This window comes from Helianthus annuus, chromosome 2, assembly GCF_002127325.2.
Source record: "Helianthus annuus cultivar XRQ/B chromosome 2, HanXRQr2.0-SUNRISE, whole genome shotgun sequence".
In the NCBI taxonomy this organism is placed as follows: Eukaryota; Viridiplantae; Streptophyta; class Magnoliopsida; order Asterales; family Asteraceae; genus Helianthus; species Helianthus annuus.
In genome coordinates, this window is record NC_035434.2 from 53,894,017 (window position 1) to 53,915,603 (window position 21,587).

At 36.0% G+C, this 21,587-nt stretch overlaps 3 protein-coding genes and 1 long non-coding RNA gene across 7 annotated transcripts; 2 read left to right on the forward strand and 2 right to left on the reverse strand.

Annotated features, from left to right (window-relative positions):
* The first annotated feature begins 256 nt into the window (after positions 1-256).
* LOC110916962 (S-adenosyl-L-methionine-dependent tRNA 4-demethylwyosine synthase) lies at positions 257-5,358 on the forward strand. 2 transcript variants are annotated; one of them, XM_022161599.2, is made up of 9 exons: positions 257-1,229; positions 1,344-1,459; positions 1,806-1,981; positions 2,073-2,263; positions 2,373-2,459; positions 2,549-2,706; positions 3,577-3,787; positions 4,180-4,328; positions 5,032-5,358. In XM_022161599.2, exons 1-8 carry the CDS (start codon positions 396-398, stop codon positions 4,318-4,320), a joined length of 1,914 nt encoding a protein of 637 aa, XP_022017291.1. In that variant the 5' UTR covers positions 257-395; the 3' UTR covers positions 4,321-4,328; positions 5,032-5,358. The 2 variants fall into 2 exon arrangements, with proteins under 2 accessions (XP_022017291.1, XP_022017296.1); XM_022161604.2 differs by having other exon boundaries at positions 5,043-5,358.
* Positions 5,359-5,750: 392 nt separating this feature from the next.
* Positions 5,751-7,247, reverse strand: LOC110916977. Its single transcript, XR_002580177.2, has 2 exons — positions 6,173-7,247; positions 5,751-5,865 (listed from the first exon to the last, which is right to left on the reverse strand). It is a non-coding gene; the product is annotated as an uncharacterized LOC110916977 (long non-coding RNA).
* Positions 7,248-12,634: 5,387 nt separating this feature from the next.
* LOC110916947 (uncharacterized protein At1g01500) lies at positions 12,635-16,505 on the forward strand. Of its 2 annotated transcripts, XM_022161595.2 has the most exons (4): positions 12,635-12,902; positions 13,031-13,109; positions 14,417-15,155; positions 16,077-16,505. In XM_022161595.2, exons 3-4 carry the CDS (start codon positions 14,463-14,465, stop codon positions 16,311-16,313), a joined length of 930 nt encoding a protein of 309 aa, XP_022017287.1. In that variant the 5' UTR covers positions 12,635-12,902; positions 13,031-13,109; positions 14,417-14,462; the 3' UTR covers positions 16,314-16,505. The 2 variants fall into 2 exon arrangements, with proteins under 2 accessions (XP_022017287.1, XP_022017282.1); XM_022161590.1 differs by lacking the exon at positions 13,031-13,109 and having other exon boundaries at positions 12,636-12,902.
* Positions 16,506-17,330: 825 nt separating this feature from the next.
* On the reverse strand, positions 17,331-21,239 carry LOC110916929 (phosphatidylinositol transfer protein 3). Of its 2 annotated transcripts, none has more exons than XM_022161580.2 (6): positions 21,090-21,239; positions 20,215-20,309; positions 19,857-20,033; positions 19,662-19,760; positions 18,761-19,006; positions 17,331-17,852 (listed from the first exon to the last, which is right to left on the reverse strand). In XM_022161580.2, the coding sequence occupies exons 2-6, from the start codon at positions 20,290-20,292 to the stop codon at positions 17,568-17,570; spliced, it is 885 nt and encodes a 294-aa protein (XP_022017272.1). In that variant the 5' UTR covers positions 20,293-20,309; positions 21,090-21,239; the 3' UTR covers positions 17,331-17,567. The 2 variants fall into 2 exon arrangements, with proteins under 2 accessions (XP_022017272.1, XP_022017276.1); XM_022161584.2 differs by having other exon boundaries at positions 21,047-21,226.
* Between the last annotated feature and the right edge of the window lie 348 nt (positions 21,240-21,587).

Here is a 21,587-nt window from a genome sequence, read left to right on the forward strand (position 1 = left end):
TATCGAGTGTTTGTATCGTCCCCATATCTAAGGATGAGTAAATGGTACCTGTACCGGGATTGAATTTTCCAAACTGAAATATTTTTGGTACCGATTCGATACCAACTTTTGGCGTTTTCAGTACCGGTTTGTACAATACTGGTATTTACTGGTTTTAACCTTCAAATACCGGTATCGTACCGTTACCGAACCTCGCCAAGATGCGCGAGGAAACCCACCAAAAACTCGCCGCGAAGCGCGAGAAAACGTACTAGTTCTAGAATAAATGTTCACAACACAAAATTTTAACCTTTTGAAAACACAGTCATGGTCGAGTAAAACCAAATTTTTGGCTTAACCTCATTTCACTTCAACAACCTACAGTTTCCAAACCACCACCAGCCACCACCACAACAATGTCTTCCACCACCACCACAACCACCTCCCTCACCACCCACCTCACCCTCCTCACTCTCCTCTCCGCCACCACCCTCTACTGCTTCTACAAATCCCGCCGCCTCAAACCCTCACCCCCATCCCCAAACCCCACAACCCGACCCGGAAAGCTCTTCTTCATCTCACAAACAGGCACATCCAAAGCCCTAGCCAAACATCTCCACAACCTCCTGATCTCCAACAACCTCCCATTTGACCTCGTTGACCCCAAAACCTACGAGCCAGAAGACCTCCACAACGAAACCCTAGTCATAATAATAGCATCCACCTATGAAAACGGAAACCCGCCGTCAAACGGTGTGTTCTTGTCGGATTGGTTGTCGGAAAGTGTTGAGGATTTTAGAGTAGGGTCTTTGTTGTTAAGTAAGTGTAAGTTTGCAGTGTTTGGGGTGGGAAGTAGAAGTTATGGAGACATGTTTAATAAAGTTGGAAAGGCGTTTTCGACGAAAATGCGGGCGCTTGGAGGGGTCGAGATTGTTCCGTTTTGTGAAGGGGATGTGGATGAGGGGGAACTGGATAGCGAGTTTGGTGTTTGGAGCGAGAAAGTCGTTCGGGTTTTGAAAACCGGTGAAATTAATGAATTGGTTGCGGAAAGTTGTGAGGAGTTTATCGATGAATCGGATTATGATGAGGATGAGGAAGAGGAAGAGGTGGAGACGGAGATTGTTGATTTGGAAGATATTGCGGGTAAATCGCTTAAAAAGAAGGATATGGGAATGGTTACTAGTAACGGGAAGAAGAATGGAGAAAAGGTGATGGTGACTCCGGTGATACGGGCTAGCTTGACGAAGCAGGTATTTATGGGATTCTGCTTGTTTGGTAGATATGATATTCGATCTATAAGCTTATAAGTGTATTGCGTTTGGTATGGTTTTGTCTGAAATTGTGTTTTTGATGTGGGGTTGCAGGGTTATAAGATTATTGGTTCGCATAGTGGTGTTAAGATATGTAGGTGGACAAAGTCGCAACTTAGAGGGCGTGGAGGTTGTTATAAGCACTCTTTTTATGGAATTGAGAGTCACAGGTTTGTTATTTGTATTTCATTTAACATTGTATTCTTGGTTTAAAAATGCGCGCATAATGCTTGGTTCACTTGATTCGGTGATGGAAAGGCATCGATGTGCAGTTGATGCGGGCCATGCGGCGCCTTATGCCGTTGACCGGACTAGTATTTGAACAAATTAGACCAGAGATGATGAGAATACCTTATATTTTGTAGTATTTTTTTATAAGGAACACCTCGCATACGCGTACCTCACGCATCGGCTCTAGGGATTAAAACGCATTGGAGCGTCTCGCTACGATCGCTATTGACAACTATGCTCTGTATAATTATAGTGAAATTTGACCTTTTATCATTACGGTAACAGGTGTATGGAGACAACACCAAGTTTGGCATGCGCAAATAAATGTGTTTTCTGTTGGAGACATCACACTAATCCTGTCGGAAAAAGTTGGCAGTGGAAGATGGATGACCCGTTGATGATTGTGAATACCGCCATAGAAGAGCATAGGAAGATGATAAAGCAAATGAAAGGAGTTCCAGGTGGATTTTTCAAACTATCTCAAACTTCTATAAGCTACATAAGTAATTTTGAATTTTTTTTTAATATCAAGTGGGGACGGTACGCCTGCAGGTGTGACGGCAGAGCGTTTATCAGAAGGTCTGTTACCCAGGCATTGTGCTTTGTCACTTGTTGGTGAGCCAATCATGTATCCCGAGATTAATTCACTTGTTGACGAGCTCCACAAAAGGCGAATTTCCACTTTTCTTGTGACGAATGCACAGTTTCCGGACAAGATTGTGTCGCTAAATCCCATCACTCAGGTTAATTAGCATGTTTTTGTTATCCATTATACATTGGTTAGTGAGATTTTTGTAGCGTTTGGTGTTCGACTCAAGTGTTTATATGGTTCTGATTACTTGAGTCGTGCAGTTGTATGTTAGCGTAGATGCTGCAACAAAGGAAAACATGAAGGCAATTGACAGACCGCTGTTTGGGGACTTCTGGGAACGGTTTGTTGTATGTATCTTCTCTTTTTATCTTCTTTTCATATAAAAGCGGATTTGATACACTGATATCTGCTTTTTCATTATTAATCTAAATTTCAGGACTCATTGAAAGCTTTGAAAGATAAGCAACAGAGGACTGTGTATCGTTTGACTCTTGTTAAAGGATGGAATACAGAGGATATAGATGCCTATTCTAGCTTCTTTAGCATTGGAAACCCTGATTTTGTTGAAATCAAAGGCGTTACGTACTGTGGAACGTAAGTACTTAGCCATAATATAAAATACACCATTTTGGCGTTTTTTTCTTGCCTTAGTTAGCAATATTCATTCAGGTTATCGTTTATCTATAACGGGTTAAATAATGAAACTCAGCTTAAAAGGAAATGGTCCAAAAGTATATCGGACAAATAACTAGGGGTGTACACGGTTCGTTTTTCGGTTTTTAAAAACCGTTTGGTTTCGGTTTTATCTGTTTTTGGAACAAAGTTACGTAAGATTTAAAAATAAAAAGTCTAATCCAAGATTTAAGAATTTTTGTTATTATATTTAACATTTCTATTTAATATTGTTCAGATAAACCTAACCTTCTAATCTATTTTATGTTTCTCCAAAGTTTTTATTCAGACATTTTCTTTTATAATACTATTAAAATCATTTAACTTATATGTTAAATTTTGTTATTTCTTATAGGCAATTGATAAATCATTTGAAAGATAAATACACATGTTAATTTCTTAATTATGTTGAATTTTGTTATCTCTTATAGGCAATGGATAAATCATTTGAAAGATAAATAAACATGTTAATTTCTTAATGTAAATACATAACATTCAAGAATAAAAATAATAATTCCTAAATCAATAAAGTAACAAACATTAAAAAATGATTTTTTAGGTTATTCGGTTCGTTTTTTTTGTTTTTATATTATCTAAAACCGTAACCGAACCGTAAATTTCGGTTCAGATTTTTTTGGTTTTTTGTGCGGCTCGGTGAAATCGGTTTTTTTTTTTGGTTTTCTGCTCACCCCTACAAAAAAAACTAAACTGGAGAAACCTGACCCGTCACCTAACCTGCTAATATTGCCATCTGTGACTGGTCTTTATATAATAAAGTTGCTATTATGACAGGTCAGCTACATCAAAATTGACAATGGAAAACGTGCCATGGCATGCTGACGTTAAAGCATTTTCAGAGGCCTTAGCCGAAAAAAGCAATGGGGAGTATGAGGTTGCTTGTGAGCATGTGCACTCGTGCTGTGTTCTTCTAGCAAAAGTGGATAAGTTCAAGATTAATGGCCAATGGCACACTTGGATAGACTATGAGAAGTTTCATGACTTGGTTTGTACCTTTTATTTTTATTTTGAGTAAATTACTTTTTGAGTCCTTATGTTTTAGTGGTTTTAACCATTTGAGTCCAAAATCAAATTGTTGCCCTATGTCCCTAGACACTTTTTTATAACCTTTTGAGTCCATTTTTTAACCTTTTGAGTCCAATTTTTTAAAACAAAAATGGACTCAAAAACGTTATAAAATGAACAAAATGGGACTCAAAATATTATAAATTGAGCGGTCAGGGACTCAGGGTGTTAAACTTTTTGATTTTGGACTCAAGTGGTTAAAACCACTAAAACACAGGGACTCAAAAAGTAATTTACTCTTTTATTTTTTTTTCAAATTTGTAATCTTTGTATTTTTATATATCTGATTTTGTTTTTCGGATATTAAACCAGGTGGCATCGGGAAAGCCTTTTGGAAGCAATGATTACATGGCGCTTACCCCATCGTGGGCTGTCTATGGAGCTAATGAAGGTGGTTTTGATCCGGAGCAGGCTCGCTATAAGAAAGAAAGGAATCACAAATCAAGCCGCTGATTGATCAGGTGCGTCTATCGTGTGGAAACTAGTATTGGGTATGGTAAATTGGGATAGACGGGTGGAATGGATGACAGGTCTAAACTGGTAATTTTTTGATACACGCCATGGGTCGGATTAGGTGGACCAGAAACGATTTTTGTCTAATATTTTTTTTATAAACAGTAAGTGTGTCGAAAATGCCTGCAGGAGTTATATTATTTTAGTAATACTTGATATTTTTTTTAATAAAATGGTTCAAGAGGTTTAAAGCAATAAAAGTACACTTTGGGGGACTTGTGACCCTTTCAACCGATTTTCTTTTAGCTTTTTTACACCCATTTGAATTTGTAGCTGTGGCAATATGGGCAGGTTGGGTAACAAAAGCTGGTTGAAACAGATTTTGTTGGGTTGGTCTCGATTCTCGAAACACCATTTGTCCAAATTCATTTTTTTGTGTGTGTAATTACCGTCAAATATGATTATAAAAATTGTTTTATTATTTTATTTCTATAGTAATCTAGTTTTTTAATAAAGTGACAGGAGGTTTAGGCATTAAAAATACACTTTTGACAACTTTTTTTTGTTTAGCCATTTGTTTGATTTGATCGAGTTCGAGCTGAAACACAACACAAATTGACCCATTCATAAATAAATGGGTCAAATTTGCCGCCTCTAAAAGTATCATAGCAATCATATTTCATCAAAACTTTCTACTGAATTTGCTTATAGTTTATGGATAGGCTGCAGATTTGTTCGGACATCAACCTCTGCAACCAAGAGAGCCTGTATTTGGTTGGCTTTCATCGTTGTTTTGCGACTAGATACGAATTACATGGTCTGAAATTTTGTCAAAGCCTTTTTTTTAAGATACAATTTTGCTAGTTCTAGTTTAGTGCTTACATATCTATCATCAATATGTTAAGGATTGCTCCAATGGTTTACTTATTAGTGAGCATCATGATAGATATATATGAGGATTTTTGGCTTTGTGTTATGTTATGATGCCTGATGTTGAATGTAGTCCTTTTGTTTAATGAGATCCAAGTATCCTTAATACTTCATGTAATTTCAAAAGTAAAATTATTTTTCATCTACAAAAAGAAGCTGAAGTTTCCAGATTGAGTTAATTACGTTTTCCGTCCCTGTATTTCATTTAAAAATTGCCATTTCAGTCCCTCTGGTTTCACTTTCGTAATTATTACAGTCCATCTCCATTAATTCCATCCATTTATTATGTTAAGTGTTGGTGAAATGACTAAATTGCCCCTGCAAAACTTCTTTTCCCCACCTATTTTTTCTGGTCATCTTCTCCGAGCGACCCCATATTTTAACGGTCACCTTCTCCGGCGACCCCATATTTTCCGGTCATCTTCTCCGGCGAACTATTCCTTGAATCTCTTCTTTTTCACTCAATCCATCTAGACCCGCTTCAGTACTGTATAGTTCTACTTTTTTCTGAGCAGATCTTAAAAAATGAATCCGAGGAGGCTTAGGTGCTGGCGTTTTCTTCTTGTTACCCATTAGTGATGAACGAAACACTAACTTTAATCCATGAAAAGGGATCTGGAAATTAGGGAAAATGTACATCAGAAATTATTAGGGATTTGGAAATCAAGGAGTTGAAAACAGATAGATAAAAATAGTTGAAGTTGTAACAACATCGGCAACCAGCTCAGCGGTTGAATAATTCGAGAATGCAAGAAGGTCTTGGTCTTCTAAATAGCTACAGATCTCAGTTTTGAGATAAATTCACGGTTGAAATGATAATGGATTTGTTAGCATTATCACAAATTTTACACCTACAATTTTAACCTAATATCATAAATTTGGGGAAACATCAAAATTAAATACGACCTAAAACAAATCATACCTAACAATGGTGGTGGTGGTATCATACGGTGGTGGTGGAGCTCACGTTAGAGGGGAAACGGTGGTGGGGAAACATGGTGGTTGTAAGGGTCGGTCAAACGGAGCAAAGATTACCAGAACGATGGTAGCTAGCAGGGGCTGAGGGGATGTCGGTAGCTGGCACAGGGGCGGCAGAACGGTGGAGCTGTGGCACAGGGACGACAGTGGTGGCTGGAGAGAATTAGGGAGGAGGGAAAAGTGTGAATAAAGAATTAGGGGGCTGGGGAAAAAAAGTTTTGTAGGGGCAATTTAGTCATTTCACCAACACTTAACAGAATAAATGAATGGAATTGACGGAGATGGACTGAAATAGTTATGAAACTGAAACCACAAGGACTGAAATGACAATTTTTAAATTAATGGACTGAAATAGTGATTTTTGACAAACCACAGGGACGAAAAACGTAATTAACTCTTCCAGATTTCATTCAGATATCATCGAAGTTGAGCATTTTGTATTTTCAACTACGATGTGCTATCAGTTTTATATGTATAAACTCCAGACATCCAACACATATATCCTTCCCGAAACAAAAAGAAAAAGACTGATCCTCCAAAAGAATCAGCCGAACTGGCACTTGCATTCTTAAAGCTTCTTTAATGGGAAGCCTAAAAACATAACCATGTTGCACACCTTGCTGGGGTTTACCCAATCGTCCCAAGTAGGGCTGGCAATCACAACCCGAACTAGCGTTTATGGGTCGGCTTTGAGCAAAATTATCTGCCTTTGGGTTCTCTTGGGTTTGGCAAAAGTAAATGACGGGCCAAAGTGGACATCGAACAAATTTTTGACATAGAAGAGCGGGTTAGAATGGATAAGAGGCAGGTGACCAACGGGTAAGGATGGGCCAAAGCAGGTTGATGAACGGATTCTTCATATCTACCGCTTTGGCCGTCTTACACCACCTTTATCTACCACTATCGTCAACCACCGTCATCCACCACTTTCCTTTACAACCTTTAATAATCGATTATGAAAATATTTCTTCCCATATAATAACCAATTGAGCTAAACACATTATCCATTCTCACATTTCTATTGGATGAATCAACAGAAATTAACATCTCTTTTTATAAGTTCATTCTTCACAATATTTGTGTGTGAGAGTTATTTTTTTTTTTACAAAATTTAGAATTTTTCTGGATAGCGTTCGATCTGAAATTAAAACAAACGTGGTAATTATTTTTGTGTTTCATTTTTCAAGATTTTCTGGACTCGAAGCTTCATTGAATTTCAGTTTCTGTGTAGGTTCTAAATTTTATTACTTCTATTTTAAAAGGAAAAAGTAACTCAAAATTGAATGGAATATTAATATCCAACTTATTTTATATTTTCATTCTTCACAACCTTTGTGTGTGAAAGAGAGTAGTTAAAGATTCAAGGAGTTTTAGTAGAGAGAATTTTTTTTGTTGAAATTTCATAGTTAAATAACCGTAAAAGTGTTTCGTTAAAACAGAGACGATTACAGACTAATTGCAGGTATTGTGGGTAAATGTTCAATTTATTTATTTTTATATTTTTTCACTATTAATTTAATTTGTATTTGTAGTTCATCTTAACCCTTAACCCGAACCCATCCTGACCTAAACTCATCTTGACCATCTTGACCTAGTTCATACCTTTTTTTTAGTATACACATTCTGACTCAAACCCAAACCCATCTTGACCCGTGACCCAAACCAGCTCGACCTACCCACTTTAATTTGCTAGGCCTAGTCGAAAGGCATCCTTGGAGACGAATGCTTTCCGCTCTCTTCTACCTATGTTAGTACTTAGTACCATGCCCCTCATGGACAGCGAGCGAATACCTCTAGTTGGGATGCTTCATCATTTACTAAAGCCTATTGGATGTTTCGACGACCAAAACTATCTATTGTTAGAAGTGGAACAAGTTTATATATTTAATCTTTGGTCTAGTAGGTTCATCGAATACTAAAGTAACGGTGAAGATCTAATATATGTGTATGATGGTCGCTTTTCATACATCACATTTTTGACTAACTGACTACGTAGTATGCCATGATATATAAAAATTATTAAATTATTTAATTATATTATCCTGTTTTTATTCTAAGTTTATGGGAAAAAAGAGTACAAATTACACGTAATAATAATATGTGCTGGTTATTATATACGAGAAGGATTCGTTAAGAACCATCTTTTATTGTAAGAACCGTGAGAACCAATGTGAACACAACAAAAAAATATCTAAAAAACACACTTTTTTTAGGTTTTGGGTAGTGGTACAGTGGGTTTATTTTGTTGTGTTCACATTGGTTCTCGCGGTTCTCGCAATAAAGGTGGTTCTCGCATAAACCATACCCTATATATATCTATACTATATAATAAAAGAAACCTATTTTGGGACACTTGTCATTCTCTTATTTAATTGATTAAAATTATTAATAATACTAATAATACTAATATTTAATCTAATCTAATACAAATAATAATAATATTTAATCTAATCTAATACAAATTCTTATTATTAATTCAATAACCTATTGTTAAACTAAAACTTCAATAGAATCTTAAATCCTAGCTAAACAAGTTTCGAAATTCATAATAATATTAATATGTTAGACTAAATATATTATTGATATATATATATATATACTATTATTAATATATATAACTAAAATTATTATCAATAATATTAATAATAGGTTTAGAATCAAATACAAGGATTCAAAAAATAAGAAGTCGTACAAAGGGTATCAAATAGACTCTGATTGACCTCATTCAACCGACATTAGAGCCGTCTTATCGAACTCTACGACATTAATTAATATGTACGAGTTGATGGGTTACATTTATATTAACTCATTTATGTCAATATAGTATGTAAATGTCTCTGTCTTTGTTTTGCATTTACAGGAAATATCTATACTATATAGTTTAAATTGTTTAACCCGTGTAACACACGGGGAACTAACCTAGTATATATATATATATATATATATATATATATATATATATATATATATATATATATATATATATATATATATATATAAGAACGATAAACGCAAATAAATTTATTGAAACATTGAGATCCGACAATAAAAAAGTGGTCCGTGTGTTTGCTTGTTACTTAATGCATGCATTGAACCTTGGACGATTGAAGATAAGCATCACACCACATGATTCGTACAGAAATTCAAAATATTCGAATCTATTTAGGCTTTTGAGCACAAATAAAAGTTTGTGTTATATTTGTATTTAAGAGTCGAATGACAAAAATCACACCTAAGCTATGGTTGTTGATTACATGGTAATGAGACGTTTTTTTTTTTTTTTTTTTTATTTATTTTTTTTTATTTTTATTTGGTTGTCCCTATAGAAAAGAAAAATTTTGAAACGTTGCCTCTTAACGTTTTTTTAGATCCGGCTTATGACTTGCAATAGGCGACTGACTAGATTATTGAACAAGGATCTAAAACCTAAAAGTTGCGGGGAGTGTTCTTATCAGACCTTGGTGGATTGCTCACCGTAAGATGAAACCTCATAAGTTGATAAATGGACAAGAAACTCAGAAAATATAGAATAATAAAGGAATTGAAAAGGTAAAAAATCAAATCTTAAAATAAAATGCCAGAAGCCCATGGCATTATAACCTAGTGGTATCTTGGAGATGCGATAAGGCTTTGCGACCAATAGGTTTTGGGTTCGATTCCCGGGGGAGGGGGGTTTCTCATATTTAGTAGGTTTCCTCATGAATTAGTGTATAGGCATTATGCCTAGTGGAGATGGATATGATCGGGTGGTTCCGCTAGTGGCACGATGATACTCCAGTGGTCCGTGAATGATCCAAATTTGCCGTTAAAAAAAACGCCAGAGGAAAGTCATAACTTCTGAGTATTTAAAGTGTTAAGTGTGTTTGAAAAGAACTCTTAACTGTTGTAAACCCAGAATATTACTACTGATATGTAGGAGTTTTAGTTACATTATATTTCATCCTCATGTATATAAGTACGTATATTATGATTAAAGATTGAATAAGATATAGAATTGCTATTACTATCATGTAGATTCATGGTAGACTGATAACATTACCTATTTGCAGTTATCATTATAAAAAATTAGTGACGTTTAAATTCTAACTAACGATAATAAAACATATCAGATGCAAGAATGCGAGGAATTAGGCGTAGTTGAAGAAAGTCGCCTCGTCAGCCTACCTTGTAGCGACTACTCGGGGAGTACTCGACCTTAGAGATCTTGTTTTACAACCATGCATACAACATACGTTTTACACATAGGCTTGTTTTTTTAATTCCTCATTCTTTCCATTGTAGATAACATGTCAAACTTGTTAAAGCTTGAATTCGTTGCATTTGAAACCTTGGGCAACAATTATCTCTCGTTGACTCTTGATGCTAAAACTGATCTAGAAGCAAAGAGTCTAGGAGAGACGATTATTGATGGAAATAAAACACCCCTTCGAGAAAAAGCTAAAGCTATGGCATTCCTTCGTCATCATTTTGATGAAGACTTGAAGAGGGAGTACCTTGTTGTCGAGAACCCTCCCGAGTTATGGAAAAAACATTCAAGAACCCTCTAACATACAATGATAACTAAACTATAGTAACTACATATAAAAACGTAAAGAGACAACATCCTTGTGAATGTACCTATATACTCCCTTAAAAAGGCCCATACATCCGGACTATAGTATGCCAAGACTAGGGGTATGTTTGGCAAAAGTAGCTGGTGGCTGGTGGCTGTAAGCTGCTAGCTAGTAGCTGTAGCTGGTAGCTTTTTAGATATATTTGGTGTTTGATAGAGTAGCTGAAGATTTTAATAAAATGTATAAAATTTTAGCAAATTCGGTCTAATCCACTTGTGCCACATCACTTTGAATCTCCCTCTACTTCTCTTCCCCTCCCCTCCCCGTAGTACTGAGGGTTTCCACCATTTGTCTTTACTTTATATACCTAAAACATTTCAATATTCCTTACCATATCTTATCTCTGATACATGCCACCTTAATGAATATTATGTTTAAAAAGGGAGAGGCTAATCACACACCATCAAAATACGTTTAATCTATGTTGTTTATGAGATTTGAATCTAAGACCTTCTCCTTCCCAAACGCATGTTTAAAAGTTTTACCTTTGCAATTGGACCACCACCCCATTGATACACTATTGACATACTAATCACACATCACTGGCGCACTAATCACACGCCACTATTGGTTTGATATTATACTTAGGTTTAAGAGGTGAAACCCAAGAGGTACACTCCCGTTTACATGGCTATATGACCATTTAACTACACATTTACATATTTATAAATATGCTCCTTTAACTAGAATGACAAAACTAAACGTCCATTTAAATGTGGAAAAGACTAATGAATACGAGGAGCGTATCTTCTCCTTTTAATTATTTGGATAAATTTATAAGAGTTTTTCTTTTGAGTAAACTGCCATTTTGGTCCCTGTGATTTGGTTACTTTTGCCACTTTAGTTCAAAACTCAAACTTTTTGCATCTGGGTCATGTGGTTTCAGTTTTATTGCCATTTTGGTCCAAAAATGAAATCATGTCATATTTGTCGTATAAAATCCTGTTATTTTGTCCTTTTTCCGCAGGGGCAAAATGATCATTTTTTTTTATAAATAAATTACTTATTTTATAAGACAAATATGACCTGATTTACCCCTGAGGAAAATGACAAAATTGCAGGATTTTATAAGACAAATATGACCTAATTTCATTTTTGGACCAAAATGGCAATAAAACTGAAACCACAGGGACCCAGATGCAAAAAGTTTGAGTTTTGGACTAAAGTGGCAAAAGTGACCAAACCTCAGGGACCAAAATGGCAGTTTACTCTTTTCTTTTTTTAATATCAACATATTTTCTTTTTTAATATCAACATATATTCTCTAAAATAACGTCCATTTAAATTGCACTAATTTTAACGTTATTTTAAACATATATTCTCTAAAATAACGTCCATTTAAATTGCACTAGTTTTAACGTTATTTTACTAATTTCGTTAAAAACGGCGGATGGTTAATCATGTATCATGTGGTGACGTTGATAGCCGAAAGACAAAATGGTACATGCACTAATCGGCCATTGTTTCGATTGTTTAGTGTTATGTGCCTTATGTCCAAGACTTGATGCAAAACTACTATCGAGCCGGGGGTTTCACTGGAAGCAGTCTCTCTATTCCTATGAGGTAAAGGTAAGGTTGTCTACATTTTATTCTCTTCAGATTTTACCTTAGTTTTACTATTGGTGGGATTTAGTGATTACGATAACGGTGATGATGATTCTCTAAAAACTAAAAAGTGGTATTTTGGAAAATAAGTCGAGAGATGGACACATACACCAACATATGTTTTCACTCACAAATCTTATTAATTAGTCACGTCATTTATTATATCAAAATCTAGGATATAAGACAATTATCCGGATTTTATTTCCATGACTCCCCATTTTGGATAAGGAACAACCAACGAACCTTCCATCTTTCCCCTTCCAATCGCCATCATCATATTCATTCCACCTTTTCAATGCCCTCTGTTTTCTCCCATTCACACCAACACTTTTACGCCTCCGATTAACCAGATCTAACCCGATTTCGTCGAGTGGTCTTACCCGATTCATATCCCAAATTACTTGTTCGATTTGAACATTCGGCAAGTGGGTATTTGAGATTGAGACCTTGTGGACGGTAAGTTAAATTATTTAAGAATTTGCTTCTGATTTTTGTCAGTATTAGGGGTTGCCGACTGTCTCTGTTTTGGCTTCAAATCTATATCTCTTTCATTCAGTTACACAAAATAAGAATCATTTGAACAGATACCCAGATTAGTAAATTGATAAACAGAGTCAAACGGGTACAGCCGAACAGATGGTGGGCTTGGATGCTTGATTTCTGGTTTGTTTTCAATCTTTTTATTAAATCTGTATGAATTTCACAACTGGGTGTTTTTATTTTGGTTTAAATTAGGGTTCTTCCCTATTTTTTGCTGTAATTTTATTTGAGTGTTTCAGTTTGTGTAATCAAGCTGCTTTCTTATTGATTTTGACCTGTGATTAAGTGATCTGTGTGGGATTAAGTGTTCATTAATGGGGTCTGAGTGTTTGGCAGAAACTAGGTTTGACTTATGATTAACTGAAGTCAAAGAAGTTGCGTGTATTGATGTGGTGTTTGGGATTGCTTGTTAAAATTGGCTGTTAGTAGACCCAAACAATTAAAACTGCTTATCTTCTGTGCCCAAACACCCCCTTTAAACTGATTGTTGAGATGAATGTAAACTCACTTACTATTAGGACCGTTTAAAAGCTTGCGGCTTGCTTGAAATCGGCTCGTTTGTAAGTGAGCCAAGCCCAAGCCAAGGTAAGCAAGATTGTTAGTTGGCTCATTGGGTCGGTCGCTCGTTCGGCTTGTTTGAATTAAAGTGAAAACTTTAATATATATAAGTTAGAGTTAGTTGCCCGGATGGTCCCTGTGGTTTCACGTTTTTTCACGTTTAGTCTCCACCTTTTGAAAATAGCATTTATGCTCCCTATGGTTTGTTATTTTGTCACTCGGATAGTCCCCTGAGTAGATGTCAGTTAGTTTGGAAATAGCAGGTATGCTCCCTATGGTTTGTTATTTTGTTACTCGGATAGTCCCATTAGTAGATGTCAGTTAGTTTGGAAATAGCAGGTATGCTCCCTATAGTTTGCCATTTTGTTACTCGGATAGTCCCTTGAGTAAATGTCAGGGACTATCCGAGTAACAAAATGACAAAACATAGGGAGCATACCTGCTATTTCCAAAAGGTGGGGACTAAACGTGAAAAAACATGAAACCACAGGGACCATCTGGGCAATTAACTCTATACATAAAGTAATAAATACTGTAGTTTATAAATTCTACATTATGTGTATGATCAAAATAATGTTTTAGTTTTTAAATATATCACTATGTGTAATACATACAAAGTTTATAAAAAGAAATTCCACGAGCCATGAGCTGGCTCGAGTTTATTACAAGCCGAACTTGAGCTCAACATTTCAGCTTGTGAAAATAAACGAGCGAAGCCCGAGCCCAACTGGGCTCAGCTTAGCTCGTTTACATCACTACCCACTATACTTTATTTAATTAACTAATTATGTGGAAAATCTTTCACTTTGCAGTGATCCATTTTGATCAAAATATTTAATGATTTACTTAAAAATGTTTGCTTTTCAAAACAGGGTTGATTCTTTGAGTTCTTTCCATGAGAATTAAGCTCCTTGAAACATGGAGAATTCGAATGGAACAACGAAGAACAACCTTCAAATCATCAAACATCCTACTTACCAACCGTATACTAAGCCATTATTAGCTTGGTTCGATATACGCGTATTCTACGTTCGAATCAGCAACTTTATGGTAGACGGCTACACGCCAGAGTATCTCACTCTCAGCCATATTCCATTAGACCCCGACACCATTCTCGAAGTCAACAACAAAAGATGCACCCTCGACTCGCAAGGTGTTTTTTGCCGTTTGAAAAGAAACCGAATAGACAAAAAGTTTGAAGAAGCCACATATGTGAGCACTGACAGTATAAGATTATCGGGAAGTGTCAAATTTGAGGTTTTTGACGGTGAAGATTTGATTCTTTCGGGTGTGTTGGAGATGGATAAGAATAATATCGGTTATGTTAAGTCGAAGAACAATGATGCTGAGAGATGGAGTATGCAATGCGAATCGATGATTGGGGCTAATTCTCGGGTTTTGAAGGGGAAACAAATTATGGGTTGTGATACGATGCCGCCAATGATTGAAGTTTATGTTGCGGGCTCGTTTTCGGGTTCGCCTGTTATTTTGACTAAGACTTTGCAAATTAGTCTTAGAAAGAAGCAAACGCGAATAGGGGCGTTAGATCCAATTCCAGAGGGCGAGACAACTGAATTGCGGAAAGATGTTGCATCTGGACTTGATCTTCAGGTACTTGCTAAACTTCATAGTTCATAATTTAGTTTTGACAAATATCATGGGTTAACATGCTAACTACAGTTTAGGGGAATGAGAAACCAAATCGGTCGGGTGGTGTCAGCCAAACCAGCCAGTTTTACTTGTTTGGTTTTGTACCAATTTTTTCTCGGTCATTAGTTTGTATTTAGTCTATTGATTAACATTTTAATGATTATAATATATATACATAACTAGATACCCTAAAAATAGGAATAACGGATTTTAATAATCCCAACTACAAAAATATGTACGGATGGTCCCACCTTTTAACCTATTTTCTCCCAACGAGCCTTTTCTAACTAAGTCTACCCGATTAGTTTTCTAGTGATGTGGGCGTTGACGTGGCCGGTGGCACAAACCTTTGTTATTTGATGAGGTGGCTGCTTATGTGGCACTTCCAACTCCACCTCACCACCACCACCACCACGATGAGGTGGTGATCAACATCCATGTCCCCAAAAAACTAATTAGGTTAGACCCTAGTTAGAAAAGGCTCGTTGGCAGAAAATAGGTTAAAAGGTGGGACCATCGCATCGGTAGATATTTCTGTAGTTGAGATTATTAAAATCCATTATTCCGAAAAAGTACATAAATAATAAAGGTTAGAGAGCTGGTTTGATTTACATGACTAGTTGTCAGTTTTAAACTGGATCAACCGTTATTCGGTTAAAACCAAAGTGTGAACCGAACAGTTTGGATCCCTAACCTGCCAAACCGGCTGATTTGCTTCAGTTTGGCTGGTTACACCCCTAATTTTTTTTTTTTTTTTTGGAAGAAGGTTCAAATACAAGGACAAAAGTGTTTTAGGTCAACCGGACCTGCAGTTTTGATCTCTTAACACATCCATTCCGCCGCCTCTCTAATAATTTCTTCCAATATATGTTGGGCATGCAGGAAGCAGAATATGGACGATACAAGCCTGAAAACGAATATGATTACATCAATAGTCTGCAGCATTATCAAAATGATTACATGGATGGTGAAGATGGTGAACTCACTTGGTTCAATGCTGGTGTAAGGGTTGGTGTCGGTTTAGGCCTTGGAATTTGTCTTGGTGTCGGAATTGGAGTTGGTCTTCTCGTTCGTACTTATCAATCTACCACCCGAAGTTTCCGAAGGCGGCTTTTGTAATTCTTTTGTTCAAGTTTCTTTTTTTTTACTTGTTTGCGGTTTGATATGTTATAGAGCGTGTTCATAGCCGATTGGAACAAATAAACTACATCGACATGAACATATTTGATTGGTGTTTTTAGTTTGTTATCGTTTTGTGTAAATAGGTTTTGTTAATCCTTATAATGTTATAAGAGTATACAATTTTGTGTACGTGTTGAAAATCAACTAAGTTTTTGGTTGTATTTATCGTGTTCAGGTTGTTTTGTTTAAACCATTTAATAAAGGAGGTGTGTCCGGTTTACCTGTTTAGGTGGGTGATTTTAATAATAAAATGTATAATTTTCATAAAGTCTATATGTTTAATCCAATTAAAGGTTAATAACTCATTTATCATTCACCAGTTTATCATCCGCTAACCCGTTTAGTTAAATAGTTAACCCAACGTTTAGTTAAATAGTTAACCCAGCCCATTTACTTAAGGTCCGCTAACCCGTTTAGTTAAATAGTTAACCCAGCCCATTTACTTAAGGTTTACACTGTCCGTGTCTGGAGTACAGGTGGCTTATCTGATGTCTGGAGTACAAGTGGCGTATCTGATACAAAATGAACACGTTGACTATTTGATACAAATGCACACGTTCACACGTTTTGACCGAACCCGCTGATTTGAAAGTCTAGGCTAGGGCTTCAAATGAGCTCGGCTCGAAAAAAAAGCTCACGAGCCTGAGCTTTGCTTATCAAACTCGAGCCAGCTCGCAAGCCTAAACGAGCCCGCTGTTCATATAAAGTTTTAATTAATATATTATAAATATATATAAATGTACATAAATAATAATAATTACAATTTGTAAAACTATTAAAAATAGCTAGATTATATATAAAATCATAGGTATCATTAATATAATTAATTAATAAATAAGAAACAAGCCCAAGCTCGAGCTTTCATAAGTTTGACGAGCTCGAGTTTGGCTCGTTTGCACCCCTAGTCTAGACCCTCTTGCCTACTGTCTATATGAAAATTTTGTGCACAGAAGATACAAACGGGGCTCAAAGACTTCGTATCAAAGGTCACAAATGAAATCAAACACACATAATTCAAAGATCATACGCCAAATTAGCAGACCAACAGAGTTCAAGCCACCATTGATCTAATTGCTATCAAAGTTAAACCATCAAAGACCAGGTACCATGGTCAATCAAATCAAATCACTTTCACTTGGTATAATAACTCCTAGCTGCTACAATATCTAGCATTCAGTTCGTTTGGCCCGTTTACACAACGGGCTCTGGAGCCACTGCTGCTCCAGCAGCATAGCTGGTGGTTGAAGAAGTCGTCTTCTGGTCAAAACCCCAGAATTTAGCAGCTTTCACGTCATCCTGAGCCATTAATCTCGAGAAATCTTCATGATCATACTTCATGGTTGCTTTCCCGCCAAATTCCGTTGGGAGGTTATCGACATCAAAATATGATCTCATGAGTTCTACGCTTTCTTTGTTCTTCGGGTACACAAATTTCACCTTCTGGGATGTCTTTGGATCCATGAAGAATTTAACAATCTGTAGGGACATTTACAGGTCAAAACACGTTGAAATGGGACCCTTTTTAGTTTGGGTCAAAACGGGCCTGGTTGGAATGTGACCCAGAAATATCTCAAATTTTAATTTAGAGTAGAATGCCATTTTCGTCCCTGAGGTTTAGCTACTTTTGTCCAAAGGTTTGTTTTTCTGCATCTGGATCCAAAAGGTTTAAAATCTTGCCGTTTTCATCTAGCTCGTTAACTCCATCATTTTTTAATATTATTTCAGGGGTATTTTCGTCTTTTTATACATTTTTGTGATGATTAAAGGGTTTGAGTGGGGAGAAAGTCAATAGAGGTTGATCACTTTTTCTTATAGTGTTCTTATTTTAATAAAAAAAAGTCTGAAAAAGACAGAAATGCCCCTCATTTAACAGAGAAAAACGGATGGAGTTAACAAGTCAGATGAAAATGACAAGATTACAAACCTTTTGGATCCAGATGCAAAAAAACAAACCTTTGGACGAAAGTGGCCAAACCTCAGGGACAAAAATGACATTTTACTCTTTAATTTATGAACAATCAATTCCAAAAACAGTATTACGAGTTACGACAACAAATCTATGAAGTATGAACCTGTTTGACTTGTTCCCCTCATAGTTGAAAAACACAACCCACACCGACCCATTCACATGTATAGAAATGTAGATCATATATAAACTCGGATGAAAAAAGGCGACAAGATGGGCAGTCTAGTAATGGGTCAAAACATGTTTAAACGGGCCACTTTTTTAGTTTGGGTGGACCTGGTGCGGCTTGGATTGTGTTGACCCAGAATATTGTCTATTACTAAAATGCGAAATAAGTATTAATCACAACAAATCATATAAAAAAAATCAACAATAGGGCCTTTAAAAACTGTGATAAAAAGGTTAAATTTCTACAAACCTTCCAAAATGCTTCAAAAATTCTTGGTGGCGCGTATAAAAAAGCGACTGCTAGTCTCTGAGGATAATGATCTTGAAGTATATTAATGGTGTCTTTAGCGGTTCTAACTGGTACACTAGTGGTAAACGACCACCCGGTAAAGTCAATTAACCATGCCATTTCTTCCTGGCCTTCCGGAAGATTAAGCATAGCGTTTTCCATTAGGTACACAAGATGCTTGATCTGGTTGTCCATTGATGTTGTGTTCTGCACAAAGTGTATCAACGTAAGTAGAAACAAAAAGGAGCAAGTAAATTTAGCTTTTTAAACAATTTACTTATGTATCAGTTTGTTTGGGCTATGTTTAGTCCCTATGGTAAAACGGGCAAACGGAAGAAAAAATAGCTTAAAAAGAGATGGGTGCCCAAAGGGTCTTTTTAAAAGAAAAAAAAAATAATGTAAGTCATTGTATTATAAAAAATATGATCATCATTAAAATAATATAACTTTGTAATCACATGCGACATGCCATTTTAAAAAGAGAACTATAAAAGTAGCCATTTTTCTAATTGTGTCATACCTCCATGGTAGCCATGAGATACGCGAATCTTTAGTTGTCTATCTATTTTATTCGCCTATCTACTTGTACTTGTCTAAACCATGTGAAAGAAAATACATACGCGAATGTATACGTGATATGGTGTTGCGTATCACTTTCGTTCATTATCGACGAAAAAAGTCTGATAGGTGAGTAACAGTAGATACGTGACTCTCAGCGTATAATGGCTAAATGAGTTATTGTTTTTTACATGGCTATAACACAATGAAGAAAATGATTATTTTCATTAATTCTTTTCAAGAAATCAATCTTTTGAGACAAAAGTGTTCCGGGTCAACATAATTAGGGATCATTCAGTCTCACCTGCAACCCTGGTTTCAATATCAGAACCGTTCTTCCAAACCGGTCACGGAAATTTGCTCTGAATAGTTTCCCCGTTTCACCTTCAACTGCAACTTCATGCTAAAAGGTGAAGAAGATAAACTTCAAGTCGTTAGCATAAGTTCTACACGATTTTAAATAGCTAGACACAAGTGAACGCAGTTATATATCACTAACCCAACGGATTTCTTCAGGCTTATAGGTTGATCTCCATGCAAGTGTTTCTTCCAACATCTTTTTTGCTTTCTCTACATTCCAGTTTCGGGCTTCCAAATATCTTCTCAAGCATGCATCAGTGCAGTATAGAAAGCTACGCCCCGAAAGCGGTCCAAGAGCAGCTTTAAGCTCATTGACCTGCATTAACCACAAAGATATCACATTATCACATCACTCCAAAAAGAAAACGTTAAAAGATTGTAAATTCTCAATCTGTTAATAGTGATACCATTAACTACATTTTATTTTAAAAATACCGTCAAATTTGCAAAAAAAAAAAAAAAAAAAAAAAAAAAAAAAAAAAAAAATTAAAGTTTACCTTGGATTCTGATTGGAGCTCAGGTTGCTCCTGTTCTTGCTGTTGGTGAGAAGATCCACGACGCCGAAAGAAGGACATAGTGACAAACAATGCAACTACATATATTTTCTTTTGTTTAAATTATCAAAATAGTAAAGGAAAACGCAATTGCTAAAGAGTCTACTTCGATAAGAGTAAGCCTGGCAACACTGGCAGGTCACGTCAGGTTGGTTACAGGGTCATACCGGGTTCAGCTCATAACAGTCCGTTTTAAGAAAGAAAAAAAACATTAATTCGGGTCGCTACACGTTCAAACCCCCTTTTAGTACAAGTGTAACCAAAGCATTAAAATATCAGTTCTCTTGGCGAACCATGTGCACCCGCCTTATCTAACTTAACCTGACCCGACCGGCTCGTTTTGCCAGGCTTCGTGTATACGGTATACCCAACTAATCTGACTTAACTTAACCCAACTCAATTTCACAAACATACATTAACATAAGCAGCACCATACATACATCAAATCATTTCAAACACTATGAGCCCCAAATTTGAAGACAAAACAAAACTGAAAGCAAAAGACCAACCAAACAAATCTTCTTCCTACTTATTAGAAAAAGCCCTAATTCTGAAACACACCAATCAAGTAATTGTTAACCCCAAAACAAACAAACAATCCATCACATCACTAAACTAGAACCTAAACAAAAACATTTCTACAAACCCATATAAAAAACAAATCAACAGATCCTAATCAAACATAAAATAAGATCTCAGTTTCAAATAAACATAAAGTAATTACAAACATGCTAAGAAAAAGATCAAAATGTACGATATACGCATCGATATTTACTTCAAATTAAGTCGCAAGAGGTTGAAATCTTCGTTACACGCACCTCTGGTGGAAATATGATCTGGGTTATTGCGGAAAAGTGTTGGTGATGATCAATACTCGATCTTTAGTGGGATGATTGAGCTTAAAATGTGTGGGAATCTTGAAACTTTTCGTTAATACTTAATTGGGATATGTGTGGGAAATAAGCGGTGTGTGTCTATATGTTAATTTGATGCGTGGGGATCATGGAATTTTGTTTTGTGTTTTTTTTTTTTTTTTTTTTAACGGCCAACGAATCCTTCAAATGGGCTACTGGCGAAATTCACCACATCGGGATACACTCACCTTCCTAACCGGGGAAAACCCTCACCTAGGGCCGAAGCCCGTGATTGTTTTGTGTTTTAACTAGTTAATTCTAAAAGTAAAAAAGTTTAACAGTCTAAGTATTTTTTTTAATTATTTGAGTCTAAATTTCTAACTTAATCTATTAAGTATGTTAACTATAAGGGTAATTTGGTCATTTACACATAAAGAATAAGTTTTATATGCATAAGAGTAT

What these genes read in the sequence shown, in the direction of transcription:
- LOC110916962 (XM_022161599.2), top strand. Translation starts at nt 396, where the DNA reads ATGTCTTCCACCACCACCACAACCACCTCCCTCACCACCCACCTCACC. An exon ending in GGGCTAGCTTGACGAAGCAG is followed by an intron (nt 1,230 to 1,343) that starts GTATTTATGGGA and finishes GTGGGGTTGCAG; the next exon opens with GGTTATAAGATTATTGGTTC. An exon ending in GCAAATGAAAGGAGTTCCAG is followed by an intron (nt 1,982 to 2,072) that starts GTGGATTTTTCA and finishes GTACGCCTGCAG; the next exon opens with GTGTGACGGCAGAGCGTTTA.
- LOC110916947 (XM_022161595.2), top strand. Translation starts at nt 14,463, where the DNA reads ATGGAGAATTCGAATGGAACAACGAAGAACAACCTTCAAATCATCAAA. An exon ending in CATCTGGACTTGATCTTCAG is followed by an intron (nt 15,156 to 16,076) that starts GTACTTGCTAAA and finishes TTGGGCATGCAG; the next exon opens with GAAGCAGAATATGGACGATA.
- LOC110916929 (XM_022161580.2), bottom strand. Translation starts at nt 20,292, where the DNA reads ATGTCCTTCTTTCGGCGTCGTGGATCTTCTCACCAACAGCAAGAACAG. An exon ending in AGCCTGAAGAAATCCGTTGG is followed by an intron (nt 19,761 to 19,856) that starts GTTAGTGATATA and finishes TTCACCTTTTAG; the next exon opens with CATGAAGTTGCAGTTGAAGG. An exon ending in TATTGAAACCAGGGTTGCAG is followed by an intron (nt 19,007 to 19,661) that starts GTGAGACTGAAT and finishes CACTTTGTGCAG; the next exon opens with AACACAACATCAATGGACAA.